General features: G+C 35.6%; 1 protein-coding gene across 1 annotated transcript; it reads right to left on the reverse strand.

Annotated features, from left to right (window-relative positions):
• Positions 1-13,240: 13,240 nt before the first annotated feature.
• On the reverse strand, positions 13,241-14,176 carry LOC127198309 (olfactory receptor 150-like). Its single transcript, XM_051156206.1, has one exon. It carries the CDS (start codon positions 14,174-14,176, stop codon positions 13,241-13,243), a length of 936 nt encoding a protein of 311 aa, XP_051012163.1.
• Positions 14,177-26,005: the final 11,829 nt, after the last annotated feature.

Here is a 26,005-nt window from a genome sequence, read left to right on the forward strand (position 1 = left end):
AATTCCTTAAAGCTGGTTCTGAAAGTCATTTGTTGTTCTAAAAAGGTTTGTTGGTACAAACATTTTATATGCTGGGCACAGAAACAAGAGGTTGTTTATGAAAAGAGTAGTGGGGGTTATCTCCCTCTAGAGTCTCATCTCTCAAGGTTCATCTCTGGGGAAATCAACAACTGGAATAAATATGCATTCCCTGCTGATTCTCAAACGTATAATGTAGTCCACTCATATGATTCCCAGTTTTTTTTAAAGTATAGATGTAATAAAAGTTTGTTTTTGGCATTACAATAGTCCTGTAACTCTAATGATATACTGAAGGGATTTTCTTTTCTTTTTTTTTTTTTTTTTTCATTTTTAACTTTTATTATTATTTTTTATTTTTTTAATGTTATTTTATTAATTTATTCTTATTACATCTCAATGGTTATCCCATCCCCTGTATTCTCCCATTCCTCCCTCCCTCCCATTTTCCTAAAAATATTTTCTTCAATAAATAAATAAAGAAAGAAATAGCAGTGTAAACATATAAAAGGATTTGAACATCGCAACTCTAATTGACATCTAACAAAGGGGTTTAAATAGTATGAGGATGTCACAATATCATTTTACACTGGAAATTTTATTTAAGAACTGAATAAAAGCAGCTGTATTCCCACCAAAGCTATAACAATTTAGACATTTTAAACAACGCAGAAGAGGTCACACACAAAACTGATAGAGGAAAAGTAGTAGGAGCGGTGGGGACTGGGACAACAGCTGAGACAGATGCCATCCAGTGCTCCTGATTCTTAATAAAGAAACTGAGTCCATCCCAAGATAAATAAAATGTGTTCACTCCTTGTTTTCAGAAACAACAGTAAGAATTTATCGTTAAGAAGAATAAATGACATCCAATATACTCTTAGCTTAATAAAATGATTGTAGACCTCTCAGGAAATAAAGAGCATCAAAAGAGAGGAACAAAGGAATATATATATATATATATATATATATATATATATATATATATATATATATATATATATATATATATATATATATTATCACCAACAAATATGAATAGTGCATTCAGACCTGTTTACTATTTTATTTTATTGCCTTTCAATTATGCTTAACTTCTTGTGGGTAGGGATGATCTTAGACTCATCCTGTACTTCCATATCATCTAATGAAGCTCTACGTTCTTAGGAAGAATAAGGTATGAGTTTGTATGTTCGAAATGCTTTGTTTAGTCAATTCACACCAATACTTTGGGCTTTGTTGGTAATCCATTTCATAAAGAAGGTCAGCTACATAAAATATCAAGAAAACTAAATCAAGGTGCATAAACATATTTATTTGTTGATTAACATAAATGAGCAATACTTAGTAGGGCCTTGAGTATAACAAATCTAACACAAATAAAGAACAAACTAAAGAATTTCTAAGAGGTGACTAAAGTTACCATGGGTGAGTACACTCTGGGAAAACCCAGAGAGAAGTGATTTCCACATGGGATTCTAACAATATTTGTCTGCTTTTATTTCATGTTTTGTTTAAAAATGTATTTGTTTGTTTGTTTATTATGTATACAGTGCTCTGCCTGCATATATGCCTGCATGCCAGAAGAGGTCTCCAGATTTTATCATTGATGGTTGTGAGCCACCATGTAATTGCAGGGAACTGAACTCAGGATCTTTGGGAAAGTAGCCAGTGCTCTTAATCTCTGAGCCATCTCCCCAGCCCTATTTGATGTCTTTTTAATTCTTCCATATTGGCATTAATTTCATAGTTGGTAAAATTTTCACTGCAAATAGTCTTTTTCCATTGTCTATAAGAATTTACTCTTTGTTTAGAAATTTGTCTTTTCCAGGAATTTTTTCACGGCCATTTTTGATGTCTTTTTTCTCAGATCCTAGACTTCATCATGGTCACAAGGATGGTATAAAACACAGATGATATTTTTCCTTGGTCTATGGAGACAACTGATGATGGCTGCAGATTCACGAATGCTAAGAACCCCCAAAAGACAAAACAAAACAAAATGTGCAATCTATAGGTGCTGAAGACTGTTGGATCTGCCCTCAGTTGAAGGACTGTGGAAGAAGGTGAAAATTATTAAGATACAAGAGCTAAGCATGGCCAGATACGTATTAGTGAAATCAAATGCACTGGACAGTAGTAATTATTCATTGAGAAAAGTAGTATGGTTTAATATGTGTCTTGCAATAAAACAAACAAAAACACTCTTAAGAGGAAGACATTGTGATCTATGGCACTGAATAAGCCCATACCTTACACCCAGTCATCATCCAGAAACAGACTTGATGAGACATGGCTGTGTTGTAAAGTGAAAGGTTATGGATAGCAACCCAGAGGTATTGTGCCATTGTAGCCAGCAGATGACATTCTGCAGCAGCAAAAACCAAAAAGTAGAACCTAGCTATGCATTTTGGGTAGAGGACGACACTCTTCTCTGTCACAATGTTAACCAGTATTTTGGGAGTGATGACAGTGGATGCACAGCAATCAATAAGTCCAGACTATTAAGTAAATAATAAATGAATGTGTGTAGCTGGGAAGTACAAAGGATACTAGATACCTATAGCAATCTTGAATTTTAAAAAATAATACTATAGTGATTACCATGCCTGAAATGAGATGGTCATGCCCAGAAATCCCAGTATCCTCACCAGGTAGATGAAGATGTGGATCAGGGGCCCTTGGAGCTGTGGAGCACCCTTCTTTTTTTCTGAGTATTTGCATTCCTGGAAATGATGGGTCATGGAAAGAAACCTTCACATCTTGGTTTACACACTTTTTAACCTATGCTTTAAGACTGGTTACTGATTCTACCCAATCCCTCACAACCTCAGACTATTCAATACCTGTGATTTAGTGTTTCACAAATATCTTGTATTCTGTTCATAACACTCTCTCCATTGAAGCAAAAATTGAGTTCAATTGAATTTTCACAAATTTTACATAGACAATGAAAACTTTCCTCTTTCTGTGGTCTGAGGTGTATCTTAAAATCATGCATCGTATTCCCTATAGAATTATTTTGTTTTATTCAAGATTGCTTTAGCTATCTGGGATCCTTTGTACTATCCTATGAATTTTAAGATTGTTTTTCTTTTCTGTGGAAAAAAAAAATGTAGTGAGGATTGGTACTACACTGAAACTGGATATTTAGTCACAAAATTAACATCTGTGGTTCACGGCCTTTGGAATTCTTTCAACTTCTAGTGCCTTCTTGGATTTCTTTCCTCATAGATTTATATAGTTCGCTGCAGAGTTCCTTAGTTCATTTTATACCTATTGAGGGACTGATCTTTCTTTCTTTTCTTTTCTTTCCTTTTGGTTGTTAGGAGTGGGATTCTATCTGTAATTTCTTTGGCAGTGTGACTGATACTGACATATGAAAAGGGTTTGAATTTTTGTTAGTTAATTTTGATTTCTGCAACTTTATTAAGATTGCTCATCAATACTAGGTTCTTCTGGTGGAGGCTTTAGGATCTTTTATGTATAATAGCATATTGTCTGAAAACAAAAAAAATTTAGTTCTTTTCTGTCTTTTATATCCTTCTTCTCTTTAATTGTCCCTACTAGGACCTGCTGGAATACACTGAAAAAACTGAAGACAGTAGACCCTGTATTCTTCCAGTTTTTCTGGGTTTTATTTTTAAAATACCCCTTTTATTATTGCATCATTTTCATCAGTGTTTCTCTGCACATCATATTCTCACTTATGTTGGCATGTCAACTTGTTTTGTCATTTTGAAATTCTGATTTAGGCCACATACCATTGAGAATTTTAGGTTCAGCTTCCCCATTGAATATAACAGACATTATGTTTTAGCCAATATCCCAGTCTCTGGTTCTTACAATCTTCCTTTCCCTCCTTACTCAATGGTCTCTGAGCCATGAGTGTTGTAGAAATTTCAGGTGGTGCTAGGGACCCCACAATAAATAATTTTTAGGAAAATGGTTTGACAGCTATTTAAAATATGAAACATAGATTTACCATACACCCTAGAACATTAAATGCTGGGTACATATGCAGAAGATTGAAAGACATATAAACACACACACACACACACACACACACACACACACACACACACACACACACACACCCCAAATATAAGAACAAGCAAAAAAAACTATCAAAGCAGGAATACTTAGAATAGCTGTACGTGTATGTCAAAGTTCAGCTCTGGGTAAGATTGCAAGAATAGCAATGCAGGAATCAGACAAGAGACACGTTTTAGTTTCATTTTACAAGAGATAGACAGAGAAGAAACACATCTAGTTAATTCCTGTCCTACTCTGACAATTGTTGTCTCTACAGGCTTTGTTTATACACAAAATCGTTTCCTTAAAAACACTCCTTAAAAATCATTATTTGCTGATTACATAACTTTTTATGTACAATCATCCTTGATTACATAAGCATTAAAAAAAAAACAAAGTGAGCAGACAGCATATCTCATGAGAACTAAATTTTAACAGTATGATAAAATCAGTTTTCATTTAACTCAATGTCTTTTTCTTTAAAATAGGGGTCACAAAAACTTGCAGCTACAGAAATGCTAGACAGGAGTGCTCTATTTGACTTTAACTAGGTTAACCAGTCAGATGGTATTTCCTACCACCTGTTACCTCAAACTTCTCTTTTATTATTTATTAACCAGCATTTCTAATTTAATTCTTTCTTTTCTTCCTCTATTTTCCTTTTATATTTGATATAGAACCACCATCTTTTCTTTTTAGTTTTAAAGTATTGTTCAGCCTTTTGGAAGCACACAAAATTTCCTTAAACAAAGGCAGTCTTTTCTCTATTTTTCTACAACATTAGAAAAAGTCCTGATCAGATAAGTCTGCTAAGGAGACCAGACAGTTAGCTGAACCAAAATGTTTTTCTCCGTGTCCTTTTTATACATCTTGTTTCAATGTGATCCCTATTTTTATTACAATCCTGTAAAGGGTACAGGATCATCAGAATTTTTAAAACTGCTTGTTTTGTCTTCAAGAAGGTACCAAGACTTGTCATTATATGTATGATTTAAATCTTTTCCTGTTCTAATTGGTTTTATGTTTCTGAGGCTGGACATACTTAGGAAGACTAACATGAAAACCTAATAATTCAACTACTGCTTGTCAGCTTGTAGAATTTCCCTATGTTTTTGGTTCTTTGGTGTTTTTTTCTCTCCCAGATCCTGGGTCTCATGCTTACTAATACTATTTAGTAATAGGTTCTGTGGAAAACTCAATTTTTTGCATAACTGATATTCCCAGAGAACTAACATTTTCAGAAATGGGGAGCCCTCCTCCCCTACATCTGACCTTAACCTACTAAGTCTCATCTGGACTGCCTGCATCCTCTTCCTCTGTGGCCTGGCAAGGCAGTCCCACCAGAGTGAAGTGATCAGGCAACAGAGTCCATGTCAGAGATAGTCCCCGCTCCCATATTAGCAAAGTCACTTGGAGACTGAGCTGCCTATCAACTAAAACTGAGCAAAGTATCTAGGTCCTCTCCATGAATGGTCTTTGGTTGGTGCTCTTCCCAAAGTTTTCTGCGAGACTCAGCTTCTGTAATAATCCCCTGCTGGGTGAAGTCTTTCAGAGGACATCTATGGTAGGCCTCTGCCCTGTTTTCTCTCTGCAGCCATTCCTGGGGTCTAGTCAATTTTCCCTTCTAAATGACTATTAAGCAACCTCCCTAGGGATCTCTTTGTTATTGAGCATCTAGAGTTCTATGGAATGTAGTATGTTTATCCTGTATTATATTATATGGCTTTTATAGAAAAGCACAAAGAATAGAATCACAGTCATAATTTACAATTGTCCTTTAAACTTTATTCTATCACTGGGTTCTATTTTAACAGGATTATAAATTATATAGGTACCTATATGTTTGATATATTTACATGTAACGCTATCTTATGCATTATCATTATAAATCATGTAACATTGCTTACACTAATTTTATATGTAGCAATTGCATAAAGTCTTGTACAGCTCAATAAAGCATTAAACAAGCTAAGTCAATAGTTTCAAAATGACTGTAATACATCACAGCTTGAATAAAATGAGCAAATATGGACGTATGCATATATATGTGAATATATAAAGAGAATAGAGAGAGAGAATGTGTGTGTGTGTGTGTGTGTGTGTGTGTGTGTGTGTGTGTGTGTGTGTGTTCTACTCAGGTATAGAGCAGGATGCATGGGGAAGCTATAGACATGCATGCATATAGACCTAGAATGGAAGTATGCTTAGACAGATTTTTAGCCACACATCTCAGTCTTCAAGGGGTTTTGCTAATATAAGAGCAGGGACTATCTCTGACATGGACTCTGTTGCCTTATCATCCATCACTTCCTCCTGGTGGGACAGCCTTGTCAGGCCACAGAGGAAGAGGATGCAGACAGTCCAGATGAGACTTGATAGGGTAGTGTCAGAGCAGGGGAGTTTCTGATTATAAGAAGAAAGAACTTCTATTCAAAGACATTCTTTCTTATCAGTGTTGAGTGTCTCTCTTTTCCTTTACTCTTTATTTTAAAAGTGTCTTTGAGAGTGTGAAGAGAGAACACCAAACTTGTCTTTTATGTCACTAATCTTTATTGTTAATAAAGCTTCATACTCAACACGTTGGTTGATATGAAAGCTTTATCTACTGTGCAGAGATAAGGATCTCATTAAAAGGAATAGTGTTAATGACTCCCTATTAGAATCATATCTCTCAATTCTTAACTCTAAGGAGATTGACAACCAAAATTTTACCTTTCCCCTCTCATTCTCAATTCTGCAATGGTATCAAGAGGTAGAATTTTCACTCCTTGTGGAAATATGAATTTGATGAAAGTAGTGAGAGATATTGTGAAGACATTTTCTGAAATTTTAATGATGTATACAAAAGGTCATACTTAATGATTTCTGGTGAAGGAACAAAATTTTAAAACATGGAAAATAGCTAGTATATAAGATGTGGACTATTTTTAATATTTGCTATCAGCTTAATTTCTCCTATTTTTTTTTTTACTTGTTTACACCCCAACTGATATTTCCTTTCCTTCGTTCTCTCCTCCCATTCCTTCCTCCTACTTCCAATTTGCCCTGATCCATATACTCTTCTTTCATTTCTATTCAAAACAGAACAAACATCTCATGGATATCAACCAAACATGGCATATTAAGTTGCAGTAAGAATAGGTACCTCCCCTTGTATTAAGGCTTGGAAAGGCAACCCAATATGAGGAAAAGGGTGCTAAAAGCCTGCAAAAGAGTCCAAGAGAACCCCTGTTCCCACTGTTAGGAATCCTGTAATACAAAGCTACATAATTTATGCAGAGGGCCTTCATCAGCCCCATTCAGGCTTCCTGCTTAAACCCCACATAAGATGCCACCCATCCACCCAGTAGGATTTGAAATGTTTGTCGTTTATTGACATCTACTAAATGTACTTAAACCATGAGAGAGTAATAGAATTATTTTATTTGAGACATTTCATCTGAGGATTAAATAAAATAAGTTTTTATTCAGCCCAAAGTTAATAAAAAGTAATGAAATATATCAGCCTTTCATATTCATTTCCATTATTGAGGCTATAAACCTTTCATTAGATTTTTGAGAATTTCGTGTTTTGATACTATTCATATGCTCCATCTACTCCTTCCATGTCTCTCTTTCCTACCCACACCACTTTGTACCTTCATTTTTCTATCTCCTATCATGTCCAGTTTTCTAAGACCACATTTTCTTGGCTGTAAGACATTCCACTAGAGCATGGTTGATTTATTATCAGCTATATTCTTAAAGTAAAATAATCCTCAGTCTCCCAGAAGCTATAAACTTCCAATAGCTACTTAGCTATAGGTATAACGTCATGCTCACTTCTGATGTCCATGTTGACATTTCACCTGGTTTGTGTTTGCACACATCTTGTGAATGCTGGCACATCTTAGCCAGCTGTAATTCCCGTATGATACAATAACAACTGTGCTGGACTGATGTGCTTACTGGTCCAATAGAGCATGAAAATGTGAGGGAAACATAACCACATTCTGTTTGGATTTAAGGCCTGGTGCACAAGATGAAGCCCATATGTTGCACCATAATTAAATCAAGAACTTCTTTTTGTGGGGATATTCTGATAGCTTTCCCCGTCCCCTTTTTTATATACACATTTATATCATTGCACATATATACAATAAACTACCTACAAAAAGAGGAACCATGAAACAATCAGGAATTATATAATTGTTATGTTCATAGTGTTTTGGCTATTTTACTTGGCAATCTTAGAGAAAGACAGGTCATAGACCCTATGGAAAAACCTATTTCATTTATTCGGGAATTGAGACTCTGATAATCTGTCTTGTTCTATATAGCTTTTGATTACTCCAACATATTAGTTATTGTCTTCATAATGCTACTTCTTCTGTGGAGTCATTTTTCTTTTTCATTTTGGTATTAACTCTCTATTTTAGCACAGTCTGATGATTATTTTAATATTTCCATGGTATTTTTCTTAGGTTATCATAACCACTAAAAAGAGTAGAAATTGCTTACTCTTCAAAATATTTTTGATATTTTTATGTTACATAAGTTCTTCAAAAGATAACAATTACATAGAGTATTTTCTACATCTTACCCATCATTATGAAAAATGTCACTGAATATTCTTAAGTAATATGATTAAAATTATACCCACATAAGCCTTGCAAGTAACTCTCAAATGATGTACAAACAATATTCATATGTATGGATGTATATAAGTAAATCAATACATAAAAATGAATATATATTTATAATCTAATTTTTATTATATATGAATCTGTATTCATATATATGTGAATCTGTCTAAGGATGCAGACTGTTTTCTTTCACCAATACTCCTCTTCAATGCATCATGCAAAGACAGCTTCTAATCTACCATCTTCGCCGGAAGCAGCCCATCATCCTTCTACTGAGTCTTTAACAAAATATGACAACAAGGACAAATTGAAGTCAAGTAAATGTTAAACAAATGCTTTGTAATCCAATTCTCAATGGAATTCACATTTTCTTTATATTTTACCATCTCTATGATGAATGATATTTACTGTAAGGTACTATATTCAGAATCACAATGGAAATACACTTTCAACAGTGTATTTGAGCAATTTTACTGTAATTTTTAACTGAGGAACAAGAACACTCATCTTCTTCTGAATGTGACTAGAAACATCCCATTGTGGCTAAGCCACCAAATTAGAAATAGTAACAAATAAGCAGACAACAAGAACAAAAACACAATTTTGAGATTTTTAACTTACTGAAGTGTGAAAGTAACTTTTATTCACCAGATACAGTTGTGATCTCAGAAGCTTAAAGCTGAATAATCTCACTCTTCCTGGTTCTTTCTCTTCTCTAGCTGGCTGGTTCAACTCTGCTTTTTGGTCTCAAACTCCTCTTCAAGCTGACTGTTTCAACCTGGCTTCTCTCAGCCTCTCACTGCATTATTCTGCTTGGACTAACTAACGCTGTTAATTTGTTCTAGTCTTCAGGCTCCTTCTTATTCTCTGGCTTTAACTGCCTCATGAACTGCATGAACTCACAAATGAACTCAACTGCCATGAACTGACTCATGAACTAAGTAGAACTCAACTCTGCTGCAATGATCCTTGCTCTCTGAACTCATCTGAATTCAACTGCATTCAATTGAACTACATGAACTAAACTCCACTGTGTTTCCTGAACTCCCCTGAACTGCACTCACTGATGACCTGACTTCCAACTGACTTACTCATCTCTACTGCACTGAACTCAAGTGAATGAACAGAACTGATTCTCTGTCCCTGAACTTCCTTTTAATAGATTTCCTCCTGAGAGTTGGGCATATTCTTATCTCAGACTCATTCTGTCAAATCTTTCTCTGGTCTGTCACTTTGTCTGTCCTTCAATTACCATCTTTGTTTGGGATTAAATATGTGTACAAAAGGATTACAGCCAGAGGTATTAAAGGTGTATACTAATGCCATGTCTGCATTCCAGGCAGATCATACAGGTCTAGAAGGTCTCTGAATGTGATCAGAGGAGCAAACCATGGAGATATGAACACCCAAGAAGCACAAGACAAAGACTTTAAATCTAAGATGATGAAAATGTTAGCTTTGAAAAAGGAAAATAAATCACTCAAAGAAACACAGGTAAATGCACTCAAACATATGAAGGAATGGAAAAAAATCCTATAAAGAATTACAGGAAAATACATCTAAACAGATGAAGGAATTGAATAAATCCTATAAAGAATTACAGGAAAATTCCATCAAACGGGAAAAAGAAATAAATAAGATTATTCAAGACCTAAAGGGGGAATTAGAAGCAACCAAGAAAAGAGTGCTGAGGCAATCTTAGAATTGGAAAACACAGGGAGGAGAACAGGAATGACAACATAAGCCATGCCAACTGAATACAAGAAATGGAAGAAAGACTCTCAAGTGTGGAAGATATGATCGAAGTTACTGTACATACATCAAAGATTGATTCTATAGAATGATAAGGTAGGATAGTTAGATGAGGTCTTCAAAAACCTCAGAGACAGGCAGAATATGGCATTTAAAAATGTTTTTATTATTTTAAAGATTCACTGACAATGAGACAGGCAAGCTCCTGGCAACACCTAGCCTACCTCAAAGAGAATGATGAGCATCAAAAAGAACCTCCTTATGGACATGGCTTCAAAAGTGGCAAACAAGCCACTGGGAAAAATGTACTCTTTTCTACAACAAAATTCTGTCTAAAAAGGAACAAGCTTGGATGCAGCTGAATTAATGGCCAAACTGTGCCAAGACAGGGTAAGCAAGTCCTCAATATTTCCTACCTCACAAATATGTCTGTCAGATATATTGGGACAGAAGGCTGAACAAGATGATCCTACATTATAGAGAGTTTTGGGTGACTATTCAGCTAGAAAACTATCTCTGTCATCTTCTCATTTGGAAAACTACTAACCTGCACTCCCAGCATACTCAGGTAATCAAGTTTATTCCTTCTCAAGGCTCTGATGGAGTTGAAGACCAGGTAGCTTAGTTTCACAGTGAAGCTTAGTTGTTTAGGGGTCAAGGTGTTTTTAGATCTAGATAGATTTTTTAAGTTGAGAGTGACAACATGTAATGGAGTTTGATTTACATTCAGAATTTTAGATGCACCATGATAAGAATTATGTTTTCTTCAATGTTGTCAAATACAAATAGCTGAAGCACTAAGAATGTTTCTTTTATATAATTCCTGATTGTGTAGTGGTTCCTCTTGCTGTACGTTATCTATTGTACATATGTGTAATAATATAAATGTATGTGTAAAAATAAAAAATGTTGAATTAAAAAATCTTTTCCCATTTTAACTTTTCTTCATAAATAACTGGCTGATATACACGCAATTATAAAGAATGTCATTTTGAAAATATTTTGTTTTCATTTTTAATTACATGTACATGAGTGAAAGAATGTGGGTTTGTTCACTTGAGGGCAGTACTAGAAAAACCAATGGTGCCGAAGTTACAGGAGTTTGAGAGGAGCTCAGTGTGGCTACCAGAAATTGCTGGGTGCTCTGCAAGAAAAGTTTGCACTCAACGTATGAGCCATATATATATTCAGCACAAGAATGCCAATTTTGGATCTGAAAATTTGCAAATGTCATGAGGAAAAATTTTAGTGGAAAAACAATGCTTGAACTATGGGGAACATAGAAATCGGTTTAGGAAACTAAGACAGTGATATAATCCTTAAACTGTGGGAGAAGGACTCTTACATCAACTCCTGCCATCATGTGCATTGTATATCCAGTCTCCTTCAATATAGTCTGTCATCATTGCAGATAGAAAATCTCACCTTAATTATCTCACCTTAATTATGTATGTGTGTATATATATATATGTATATATATATATATATGTATATATATATATATATATATATATATATGTATATATTAGAATATATATAATTCTACCATATTTCTGTCAATGTAGCAAAAATATAGTGGTGAATTTTGTTTCAAATGGTTATCATTGTCCATTTATTTTTTTTATTTTTTTAAATTTTTTTTTATTAATTTATTCTTGTTACATCTCAATGGTTATCCCATCCCTTGTATCCTCCTATTCTTCTCTCCCTCCCATTTTCCCATTGTTCCCCTCCCCTATGACTGTTCCTGAGGGGGATCACCTCCCCCTGTATATGCTCATAGGGTATCAAGTCTCTTCTCGGTAACCTGCTGTCCTTCCTCTGAGTGCCACCAGGTCTCCCCCTCCAGGGGACATGGTCAAATGTGAGGCACCAGAGTACGTGAGAAATTCATATCCCACTCTCCACTCAAAGGTCTAATATCCAAAATATATAAAGAACTCAAGAAATTAAACACCACCAAACCGAATAACCCAATTGAGAAATGGGGCTTGGAACTAAACGGAGAATTCTCAACAGAGGAATATCAAAAGGCTGAGAAACACTTAAAGAAATGCTCAACCTCCTTAGTCATCAGGGAAATGCAAATCAAAACAACTCTGAGATTCCATCTTACACCCATCAGAATGGCTAAGATCAAAAAGTCAAGTGACACCACATGCTGGTGAGAATGTGGGGAGAGAAGAACCCTCCTTCATTGCTGGTGGGAATGCAAACTAGCACAGCCACTTTGGAAATCTATCTGGTGCTATCTCAGAAAAATGGGAATAGGGCTTCCTCAAGACCCAGGCTATTCATTGTTCATTTAAAAGTCAAAGTTTCAATAGCATGACCAGCGATACATTTACTAAATTTAAAATTTCAAGAAGCCCAAATATTAAGCAATTCAAACAGAAAAATGTATTATTCTTTGAGTTAATAAAAATAAATTTCACCTAAAAAGAACAGTGTTCCAGACACATGAAGTGAAATAACTATGTGGATTTATTTGCTATCTAAAAACTTATTTAGAAATTATATATAGATGTTTTGGACAGGCAGACTGTGGGGCACCCCAGAGAGGTGGTGGGTTCCATCCTCAGAATCCAATACTGCCTTTGTCACTTTTATTCAAAATAACCAAGACTAACAAAACCTTATGACTGGTGAGGCTGAACAGAATGTTTGTGCTATACTCTTTATGACTCAGGAGGACGCACTATATTTCTTCACTGTACACTTCATGACTCAAAATGATGAACTACATCTCTCCACTCTATATTTCCAATGCCTACTCAATTGTATAGTTTTACTTAATGAAGTTCTCCATTTCACATGAATTGTCTTCTTCCTACAAACTTAGAGAGGGCAACTTTGACATCCTTATTTCTCAGACTGTAGATCAGTGGGTTCAGCATGGGAACAATAATAGTATAAAAAACAGAGGACACTTTCCCTTGGTCCATGGAGCTGACTGATGACGGCTGCAGGTACATGAATGCTAAAGATCCAAAGAAGACAGCAACAGCTAAGATGTGAGAACTGCAGGTGCTGAAGGCTTTGGACCGGCCCTCTGTAGAAGGAATGCGGAGGATGCTGATGATGATGAAGACATAGGAGCTGAGGATGGTCAGAGTTGGTACAATGATATTAAATGAACTGAAAGACAGTGCTAGTATTTCATTGATAAATGTACTGGAGCAGGATTGTTCCAATAATGGTAAGAGATCACAGAAGTAGTGGTTTATATCTTCAGCTTTGCAGAAAATCAGTCTAAGCAGGCACACTGTTTCCCCTGTGGCACACACCAAGCCTACACTGTATACCCCCACTACCATCCAAGAACACACTTTGTAGGACATCTTAACATTATAGAGCAAGGGGTTACAGATGGCTACATAGCGGTCATAGGCCATGGCAGCCAGCATGTGACACTCTGAAACAGCAAAAACATCAAAGAGGTAAAACTGAGTCATGCATCCTGCATAAGAAATAACACTCTTCTCCATTACAAAATTCTCCAGCATTTTGGGCATGATGACACTGGACTGGCAGAGGTCCACAAAAGACAGATTACTGAGGAAGAAGTACATGGGGGTGTGGAGGTGAGAGCTGAGCAGGATTAGCATGACCATGCCCAGGTTCCCTAGGACTGTGACTGTGTAGATTCCCAGGAAGAGGAAGAAGAGGGGCAGCTGGAGCCCTGGCTTCTCTGTTAAGCCAGTGAGGACAAATTCTGTCATAGTGGAGTAATTTCCTTCTGCCATTTTCTTCTGAGCTCCTAAGCTGAAAGAGAAGTAATATTTTAAGACAGGTACTTAACTTACCTTTACATAATAAAGTGTCAAACAGAATTCAAGTCTTCTTAGATATCTCAAAATATGCAAGTTCCTAGTCAATATTTTTAGTCAGAATCCTGGAACTCAAATACATGAGATGCATAACTGAATATCAGACAGGACATTCTCATTTATGCTCTAGCCTCTAAGAGTGTTTACATGTAATTAATATCCAGGTGTGAATCATACAATAATTACTCTGATAACTTGAGTGTTTTGATAGATTTCCATGCAGAATTTGTAATCATATTAGGACTCAGAAGCAAAATGATTTTTAATATAGTCACATAGTGGCCAAATCAATAAAAATCAATAACCAGTATCATACTTAATGGTGAAAGCCTAAAAGACCCCACCCCACCCTTAGTAAAACAAAACAAAACAACAACAAAAGAAGCCTTTCTATCTTATTTAAGTAAATTCAGTTTCAGACTGTAAAAGCTTGTTTAGGCAATGGAAAGCCAAGATATAATTAGAGGCAGCCTGTTAGGACAGGGAAAAAAGAAATTTGTTTCTTTAGAAATTGTATATTCTTGTATATATTAAATCTCAACAAATCCACAAACAATAACTACTACCTACAATTAGAGTTATATAAGGTCACAAAAATACATATTAGTCTAAAAGTAAGTTATATTTCTTTAAACCTTCAACAAAGAATGAATACAAGCCAATTGAAATAACATGAAAGAAATGACCGACATAGAACAAACTAAAGAAATAATGAAAGACTCTACACTTAAAATTTGTAAGACAATTTAGCTCCCTACCCCATTACCTCCTTTCCATGTGCCTACCTTAGACTCTCCATGAGGGATCTTATAGAAAGCTATAATACAAGTAAAGCTTGTAAAATATTTATGAAATAAATCTAAATTGGAATAACAAAATAATGGAGGAAGACACATCCAAACTCAATATCTCTTGCCACCAAATGAAACCTCCATTGTCAGGAATGGTTTATATCAAATCAAGTTGTTACACAAAGACATCCTATGGAAAGCCTCAATAAACCCAGGCTATTGCAAAGGTTATTGGATACTGTCTACAATTGGTGGTATGGCCTTATTGTTGAAGACAACACCTGCAAGACTCATTGAACAAAGAACAGTCCAGCTGGTGCCTATCTACAGACTAGTGTTCATGGTACAGGAAGTTACTCTGCACACTACCAAATGAAAAGTGTTAGCATCAACCCAGCTGCAAACCTTGTAAACGATAATGGTAACCTGCCTGCAAGATAAGCAAATGCAACAGTGGCACAAAAGTTATGGTAGTAACTAACCACTACCTGCTTGTCCAACTCCATGAAATGGAGCCCATGCCCAACACTGCCTGGGTGAGTAAGAGTAGGTATGCCAAAGACCTAGGTTAAACTCTATACTATTATTCTGCTAAAGAAAGGTAGCAATAAAAATGACTCCTAATGACTTTCTGCTATACTAATAGATAAGTATCTTGTTCAGCCATCAGAGAAGCTTCCTTCAGTGGTAGTTAAGAACAAAACCAACATCTTAAACCCTAAGCATCTAAGCTTAATTGTAAAACTAAACTATCTGCTCTTCAACCCTATCAGAGACTTAAGAAGGAATCAAATTAATTACCTGAGTAAACAAGAAATGAAGGTTAAGCAGCTTCCAAAGTGATAAAAATGACAGAAACTGTTTGCTGCTTGAAGAGTTGCCTAAAACTATCTATAACATTGGAGCATCATCTTCAGCCTTCTGGACCAATATATCTGACAGACATATTTGTGAGGCAGAAACTATTGAGGACCCCCTTGTCTTGACAGAGTTTAGCAATTGACTCTGCCTACATCCAAGCTTGCCCCTTTTTTTGGGCAGAATTATGTTTTTAGGTCTAGATAGATATTGTAAGTTGATAGAGAGGAGATACGATAGATTTTGATTTACATTCAGAATTTTAGACTCACCAAGATAGGAAAAATTTTTTCTTCAAGGTTGCCAAATACAAATAGTCAGAACACTATGAATGTAACATTTATGTAATTCCTGATTGTTTCTTGGTTCTTCTTGCTGTATGTAGTTTAATATATATGTATGTGTGTAATAATATAAATGTACATGAAAAATGAATTAATTAAAAAATTAAAATTACCAGAGTACGTGAGAACGTCATATCACACTCTCCACTCAACTGTGGAGAATATTCTGACCATTGGCTAGATCTGGGAAGGGGTTTAAAGTTTACCTCCTGTATTGTCCTTGGCTGGTGCCTTAGTTTGAGCGGGACCCCTGGACCCAAATCTGCCTATCATATTGTTCTACTTGTAGGTTTCTAGGACCCTCTGTATCCTTTTATTTTGCTATTCTCCCATGCATCTCTCATTTAGAGTCCCAATAGGATGTCCTCCCCTCTGTCCCAGTTTCCTGGTAAGTGAAGGCTTTCGTGGGACATGCCCCTTGGGCTAGTATGCAGATATAAGTGAGTATATACCATTTGATTCTTTCTGCTTCTGGGTTAACTCACTCATTATGATCATTTCTAGTTCAATCCATTTATCCACAAATTTCGGGAATTCCTTGTTTTTAATAGCTGAGTAGTATTCCATAGTGTATATGTACCACAGTTTCTTTATCCACTCTTCTACTGAGGGACACTTAGGCTGTTTCCATGTTCTGGCTATTATGAATAAAGCTGCTATGAACATGGTTGAGCAAATTTTCTTGTTGTGTGCTGGAGCATCTTGACCATGTCCCCTGGAGGGGGAGACCTGGTGGCACTCAGAGGTGGGACAGCAGGTTGCCAAGAAGAGACTTGATACCCTATGAGCATATACAGGGGGAGGTAATCCCCCTCAGGAACAGTCATAGGGGAGGGGAATAATGGGAAAATGGGGGGGAGGAATGGGAGGATACAAGGGATGGGATAAACATTGAGAGGTAACAAGAATAAATTAATAAATAAAATAAATAAAATAAATTAAAAATTAAAATTAAAAAAGAAAACAAACTCCCACACCAGGACAATGTGAGAGAAATGAGAGAGCTTAGAAGAATCTACCCTAAATGGGATATTTCCATAAAAAATCCTTCCCCTCAGTCCTCAGGCTTATGGGTAGAAAATGCAGGAAGAATGGAAGAACCAGTGCGAATAAGAATATAGGACACCAAGGAAACAAGGCCTTTTAAACACACTCGGGCTGATGAACATATGAATTTACAGAGACTGTGTCATCATTTCCAGGGGCTGCACAAGTCTGAGACATAAGGGGTCTCAGCCTTAAGTGGGGAAGTGGACACATGCTCATATCACTAAAACAGAAGCTACTTCTTGTTGATAACCATTTGAAGAGGTTTGCTCCAATGAAATCTCACTGAGTATACAAACTATACTTAAAGGCAGGCCCCATTTCAACAGTAGAAGGCTAACACAAAATGAAATAATTGGTATTTTCTGAGTTTTTAAGTTGTTTTTATTGTTTTTCTTTCTATTAGTATTTTATATATACATGTATGTAATTATACATATAAAAAATAAACTACATAGATGAAGAAGAACCACAAAACAATCATGAATTATATTAATGTTACCTTCATAGTGTTTTGGCTATTTGTAGTTGGCAACCTTGATTTTTATTTTTATTTATTTGGTTTCATAATTCTTTGTCTGAGCCTCTCCCACTCTCCTGTACAGATCTTTTACTTACAGATTATAATTCATTCTCTCTCTCTCTCTCTCTCTCTCTCTCTCTCTCTCTCTCTCTCTCTCTCTCTCTCTCTCTCTCTCTCTTCTTTCTCTCCCTCTTTCTGTGTGTGTGTCTGTTTCTCTCTCTGTTTCTCTATTTCACTTACACTTATTCTTAGGTTCCTTTTTGTTTATTCTGTTCTAATCTGGTTTGTTTTATTTTATCATCCTGTTTTTAGATGTATTTTTGAATTCTAATATAAGAAAGAAAGGGTATAGAATGGGGGAAATGGGGAGGATCTGGAACAAATTGGTGGAGGCATAACTGTAACCAAAACATACTGTATAAAAATCTATTTTAATAAAAATTATAAGGTGTTGACAGTAGAAAAGGTTTTTCATATAAATGGAAAGAAATTCTATATTGAGGAATTGAATTCATTCAGGTCATATAAATGTCTGTCCTTCTCAAAATTTTCAGTCCAATGTGCTGCGTACAAGACCTGTGTTATTGTAACTGCATATATTGACAAGATGAATCTATAATACTCATAAAAATGTGGTAAATATGGAATACTCAACAGAAGTTTGAAAGAGAAGAGTAAAATTAGAGGTCTCACATTTCTTCATCACAAAAGTACACAGTTATAATAATAAAGACTATACACCATTTTCATAACTATAGAAACATAAATTAAGAAACTTGAAGCTGGGCGCACTGGCATGCAAGTAGGCAAAGACAGGGCAACCTCTGTGAGCTCAAGCCAAACCTGGTCTACAAAGCTAGTTGAGGACAGCCAAAGCTATACAAAAAAACCCTTTCGCAAAAAACTAAAAACAACAAAAAAGAAGAAACTCAAACTGACAATGATTCATTGTTAGGCCAACAGGTAATTGTGTTTTAAAAATGAATCATAAATTCAATGAAAAGGAAAATGATTTTTAAGCAAATAGTAGTAGAATAATTAAATAGCTTCATTGGAAATGATTACTTAGATAAATTTCTTAAACCAACTACATGTTGGTTTATCTATCTATCATGTAACAGAACGCAATGAAAACACTAGCATTATATAGTGTTATTAAAAGCCAGTATCATTTTTGACCTTTGGTAATGATGTCTTAGACATGACGTCAAAACCATCAGCTTTGATAGATCAAATTGAAGAATTATGAATTAACAAAAGTACTTTTAAAAAGAAAAAATAGTGTAGATCTAGGTCTAGATATTCAGCAACACCATCCAGAAAGTGAAACAGACTGTATACAGAACAGTATAGCATGCTTTTATCTACCATTCATAATTAAGGTTTTGTAGTCTCATTATAAAGCACTCTTGCATATTAAAAGTTAAAGAACTGGCATGCCAATTAAAAATGGTCAGAAAACTGAAGAACACGATGTGATGTGTTGTGCTAGAATGTGAGTGATGGGTTTCAAGTAATATCAGGAAACCCCCAAGGTTGTGGGGACACTTCTCTGCATGAGGACCTTACAACATGTGGGGAGGTTAAAAAGCACAAATGGAATTCAGGTACTTACTCTTTCTTTAAAGGAAACTTTGTTCAGATCTGAATTAAGCTAGGCTAAATGCTTTCTGAAGCAAAGAGCTCAGAATGAAGCTGATTCTGGTGATTCAAAACAGACTTCTGGCTCCATTTGTTTTCAGCATCAGATTGTAGGTCTTAGTTGCTGTGTGGCTCACATACACATTATGAGCCAAATGTTGTGATTCATCTAACAGCTTCCTCATGCTTCAACCCAAGGAACCCACTAAAATGACATTATTTACACAAATTGTTTGATATATAAGCAATGTCATAGCTATTTCTAGAAGGCCACTCTCAGGAGAAATATTTTCATCAGGGATGAGCTGGTGGAAAATAGAAGCGATTAACAGTTGCTTTTTAGGCTTTGTCAAACTCCTAATGACCTCCGTGTATAATAGTCTCTCTGTGGTAAATTGTGGCAAACCTTAGGTTAAGACTGGTAATTAAGGCTATCAAGTATGCTTCTTAAATATTTTTATGATGACAGCTTCCTATCTTAAAATAATTTCTGAAGTTTTACATTATTCTTCCTATTCTTTTCCATCTATTTGAAGAATTAATGTCTGGTCATTTTTATTGACAGTTTCCCTATTTTGATCATTTTCTAGTTTTCTTTGGAGGGGTTTTGTTTGTTGTGCTTTTGGAAAATAGGGTTTTTCTGTGTAGATCTGGCTGTCCTGGAAGTAGCTCTATGGACTAGAGTGGCCTTGACCTCAGAGATCTTACTGCCTCTGTCTCCCCAGTGCTGGGATTCAGTACACTTTATCACAACTTCATTGAAGGGGTTGTCAGTCAGCATAATGACTTATGCATTCTACAAGTGCATTACATGATGGTCTCCTAAGATTGTGTGGCCTAGTGATTTGGTAAGCATGTTACCTTGTGGAAGTACATTCCGTGGTGGTCACACAATGACAGAATCAAATATTCTCAGAAAACAATCTCCATTGTCAGGCTTTTTAATTTTCTTTGTCTTGTATTTTTTTCACATGTGTGTGCTGTTAGATTGCTTACTTCTTCCCAAGATGAAGAGATTTTGTAGTGTACAAATTTCTCCAAAACAGCTAATTTCAATGAATGCCTGTGAAATGAACAGAGAAATGAAAGCTTAGTGAATATTGATGATATTTTCTCTCTGTCAAGACTTTGAGACATGAACTATAGTTTTCTTTAATAGGATCCGTTATTCCTTCGATATGTATAGATCTGTTGACACAGCCTATGCCTTTTGACTAAACTTTGGGTTTATATGATTTTCCACAAATTGTTTTATTCTTCTACATTCAGGCTTACACTCATTTTCTGTGGGTGGTGGTCCAGATCCTGTTCAGTTTGGGAAACATCTGCAGTATACTCTGTTTTTTATCTGTATGGGCAAACTCGGACCACTTGGATGCCAAAGCAGGAGACTGTCTGGCTTATAGATCTAAAATGATTCTCCATTTTACACTAGAGCCGTTACTGTTTATGAAAAAAGAAGTTTAGATGTTCACATACACTCTGTGAGATAATTCCTTTAATTCTAAATACAATCACAGAACTCTTTATTATTTGTGAATCACCCCTTAATTAGTAGTTGGGGAAACAAAACACTAAGTGTTCTTTCTTTCTGTTATTACTACAAACTTGAATGTATAAAGCAATGGGGAAAGATAATTAATGGTGGTTGGGAGAGGGAAACTAAGGTTAAAAAAACAGTACAACGTGACTCTATGTAGGATACATACATCTAGAGATGTGTGCACACATGGTTATTATAGTTAATTGTTTTAGTTTTTGCACATCAATCTCGTGAAACATTTAAGGTTTTATTTTTTAAAATATGCTACACTATGAAATTTTTCCTTATTGAATTATGTGGATGTTTTTGCTTTGCTTCACCTGTGGTGTCTCCTTCATGTGATGAGTGCTTAAATCAGAAACACAGCCTCTGCTCTTGAGTAAGTAATGTGTAACCTGCAGCATCATTTTATTCACCGTCTGCTTTAGTTACCTTTCCAGTTGTTTTGACAAAATACAAGGAAAAATTTTTAGGAAGAAGGGGTGACTTGGTTCCTGGTTGGAGTTATAACCCACCTTGTCAGGAAAGGCATTGCAGCAGGAGTTGGAGGTAGTTGGTCACATAGTGTCCTCATTCAGAATATAGAGAGATGAATACTCTGTTCAGATTGGCTTCCCCAATCCCACCATTTGTTTAATCAGTCTGAGGTTCCTGTTCATGAAGTACTACTGTCCCACACTCAAGGTGGTCTTCCTCTCAGTTAAGGCTTTCTGGGTCATCTTCAGACACAGACAGAGGTCTCTTCTCACTGATAATTAACCTATGTAAGTTCACACTGAAGACTAGCCATTACACCATCTGACATTGGAACACACAGAATACAGTCTGCATCTTATTATATAAATACACTCATGCAGTATTCAGGGAGACTTTGGCAAACAAGAAAATTGCATCCTAGCACAACAGCATATCCAAAGTTACTGAAATTTGATAGTTGATTTTGTAAGCTAGCAGGTACCTAAGTAATTATAGAATATTAAAATTGATGAAAAAGTAGATGTGGACAGGTGACTAGGTGAAAGATTCGGCACATTGTAGAAATCATTCCTTGCTGCATTTAAAATTTTTCATTTTTTTACTTTATAATTAATCTGTAGGTGCAAATTTTAAAACATGGAAAATATCAGTAGATATTTACAAATAGTTAATTTTGTTAAATGTTTAATTTTATTCAGCAACTTCATTTTCTAATTTACACATATTATCTCCAATTAGTGTCATACCACCCATTCATATAATTTTTATAAAAATTATTAGAAAATGATCATCCACTGAGTAAATATAACTATTTTTTTAGTCATTCAATTTTTATTGAATCCCAATCATATTAATGATATAGTAATTATTTTGTGAATACATATATGGAGTGTTCTTTTGATCCATTGAGCTGGGAGCTGTTTCTACATCCACCAGGGGAAAATAGAGCATGATTTACAGAATGCACATCCTAGATCAGAATCTGTCATGAGGCTTAGCTTGCTGTGGGCTACTGATCCAATAGACTACATCATCACTCACATAACTAGGGGGGAAAAACAGTATTTGTTAAACTAAGCCACAGAGAGGAGGGCAACATTGTTATCTTTTGTTGCAGAGACAAATAACAGAAAACAGGTCAGAGGACCCAGAAATTATTTGAAGAGACAGGAAACATATTGGCGCTATTCATTTTTAAAACAGTACAAAGGAGAAGTAAAGGGAAACCCAAGATGCCCATTCTTCCTCAGACCTCTTATTTCGTACTTGGGGATACCATGGAAGAATATGAATGGTGAATGCATTGATTTGGTTTGGTTTTGTTTGGATGGTCATACGTGGAATTTACTGTAGCCACTGGACATCTGTCCTTTTTCTTTTTGCATTCCTATGTCATGATAAAATGGGCTTTGGAAAAGCTTGCAGGAGACAGAGCCCAGTTCAAGTATGCCTCCTCTCACATTACAGAGACAGGACTCGAAGTACAAAGGATTAAATGCTGGCATGCCTGTCAAAAGGAAATTCCAAGTTTCCTGCCCTCCATGTTGCTAAGAAACAAAGCATAAAAGAACATCTCATTATCAAGAATAAATAAATGAAAACATGAATGAGTTTCTGTTTTATCACACATTAATATATACGTTCTGCTATACCCTTGTTACTTTTTTTCACCTAGGCATAAATATAAGTAGAATTTAGTAAAATTATGAAGCATTATTGCTCTCTAAAACAAGGCATTCATTTAATCATAATGAGCACAGATACATTCTGGTGGAGACTGGTGAATTCATAGTTATCATGACCAATTTGGTTAACTAACCAATGTAGTGCTTAGTTCCTATTACATTGCAAAGATAACTGGTTATCAGAGTTTTTCAGTAGACATCAAATACTTCTTTTGTTTTGTCAAAACTGAATAGTAGCTATTTTGTTATATCCTTTCTGATATTCTTATTTTATGTCAATTTCCATGCTGTTCCATTTAAAAAATATCTTTAGCTAGGAACCATTGCCATGGGGCTGGAAAGAGTTTCAGTGGATAACAATTCCTAGTCTTGCAGAAGACCCAAGTTCTAATTCCTAGCACCCATATGAATGGCTCACAACTGCTTAAACTCCAGGTTTGAGGGAATCTAATGCTCTCTTGTAGCCTCTGTGGGCAACTGCTCACATATCATACATCCACGCAAGCACATACACATCAAATATAAATAAATACATAAAAATAATACCCCTTGTTATTCTATATTTGTAATATCATATGTTTTATTCTAACTTTTAGTTGCTATAGGTAGTCTACTCTTCCAAAGCAGAGGAGACTCCAAGGGAGGTGTGGGTGTACATCTGCACTCTCATCACTTGAGGTTAACATAGGAGGATAGGAAGACGATGGGTGTGAGACAAGCCTGGGCTTGTTTATGTAGGAATCCCTGTTTCTAAAATAATAAAGCACACATGTGTATACACACACACACACACACACACACAAAGAGAGAAAGAAAAAGTGATAGGAAAGACAGAGACAGAGAGACTCAGGGGAAGAAGAGAGGGATGGAGGGAGTTTGGATTGCATCCTTGTGTTATGAGTGTGACTTCGGCCCACAGAAATGAATGGCAATTATGTCCAGGGCAAAAGTAACTAGACCAAGATGGTATATTTGAGAAATTCTCACAGAGTTCAGGTGCTATGATTGAGGCTCATGTGCAAAATATTGAGTCAACAAGGAGCTAGAATATTTGTATTGGAATTGACCAAGAAGATCCATTTGTAAATCAGGAATGAACTGGAAACTCAGGCTGTGTTGTTAAAATATCTTTATTTTGGCTTTACAAAATAAGATCAAGCATAAGACAAAACTCAGAGCAAAATCAAGGAAATTTATGATCAACATGTGAATGAAAAAAAAAATGCATCTATTTAAAATGCTGTCTCCAGATCTCCACTTCTTTTCCTTATTTTCCACACCACATCAAAATTGCTTTTTTTTGCTAGTGTAAACATCAGTCTTCTTAAGTAAAACAAAATGGTGATTGAATCATATCTTCTCTGAGGAGGAATTTTTTTTTTTTTTTTTTTTTTTTTTTTTACCCACACTAAATTTTAGGATTAAAAAGCATCAGGGCAGAGAAGCATTCTAACACTCCGTAGACTCTAGCTTTAATTGTATTTCTGAAGCAGAGGTTGAGTGGATATAATATCATAGCTGTTTTATAAGGTTGCAACATCACACATTCTAGAAGCGGCACATAGCTCTGTTGGAAAAGGACTCTGGATGGGATGAGGGAGCTGCTCAGCTGCTCTGGCCCACAGCCACCAGCAGCCTGAAAAATGAGCTGAAGCCAAAGGGAAACATAGTAGGACATCAACCCTGGACCTCACGTGAATATCTTTATGGAAGGAAATTTGGTGCTGAGACTGAAATAGATAAACTATTCCCCATACACTGATATTTCTATTATCTAAAAGAAAGGCAACAAGAATGTTGTGTGTTATTTGTGATGAAGTGTGTCGGTTACATAGATAAGCATATTCTTTAAACACAGATGCATACATAACAAATTTCAGAATTACTCTTTGCTCAAGGTGGTGGTAATTTAAATGAATTTCTACTTCTTCAGCTCGTTCTTTTCCTGTGAAAATTAATTAGTAGATGGGAAAAGGTGAATTTACTTGGTTAGGTTAAGGTTTATTTTTTATTGGTTTTGTTATCTTTTACTTAGTTGTAATCTAACTCTATTGAACATTTATTTTGGTACACATTTTTTTAATTTTAAAAATCCCTGCAAATTTTATTTACATCTTTTGTCATAAATTTACAGGACACATCATGTCAGGCATTAAAATTTTCTAAATTCTCCACAGACTTTAGCTTTAATTGTATTTCTCCAAAATAGAGACAAACACATGTGCTTTATTATTGTTTTACATAGTAACAAACTAGACCCAAACTAGAAATGTTGCAGAACTATTGTAACAGTTCTCAACCTCCTTTAGTACAGTTCCTCATGCTGTGGTTACCACAACCATCAAATTATTATATTGCTACTTCATAACTGTAATTTTGCTATTGTAATGACTCATAATGTAAATATCTGGAATGCAGGATATTTGACATCTGACCCCTGTGAAAAGGTAGTTTGACCCCGGAAGGTTTCTTGACCTACTAGTCGAGAACTGCTTCTCTATTGGGAAAGTACTTTGAATACGTGTGTGTGTGTGTGTGCGTGTGTGTGTGTGTGTGTGTGTGTGTGTGGTGAGTGCACATATGTGTTACTGTTGTGGATCCTTTTCAAGTGATCTGACATTTCTATTTTCATTAAGCAACTCATTTATTACCTCTGTTTTTTATGACGAATACTTGGGATCTTCTTAACATATTAACAGCATGAAATTCTAGATAAATCATTGTGTCTTATTTTCAAAGATACCACACAACTAGCATTTATGTTTCGTTGCTTCATGGGGGGGAAAGTTTATCTGCCTGAGACCCACATACAGCAGTGGGAACAAGGCAGTAATCC

Source organism: Acomys russatus, chromosome 14 (genome assembly GCF_903995435.1).
Source record: "Acomys russatus chromosome 14, mAcoRus1.1, whole genome shotgun sequence".
NCBI lineage: Eukaryota > Metazoa > Chordata > Mammalia > Rodentia > Muridae > Acomys > Acomys russatus.

Coding starts and splice junctions, on each gene's coding strand:
- LOC127198309 (XM_051156206.1), bottom strand. CDS start 14,176: ATGGCAGAAGGAAATTACTCCACTATGACAGAATTTGTCCTCACTGGC.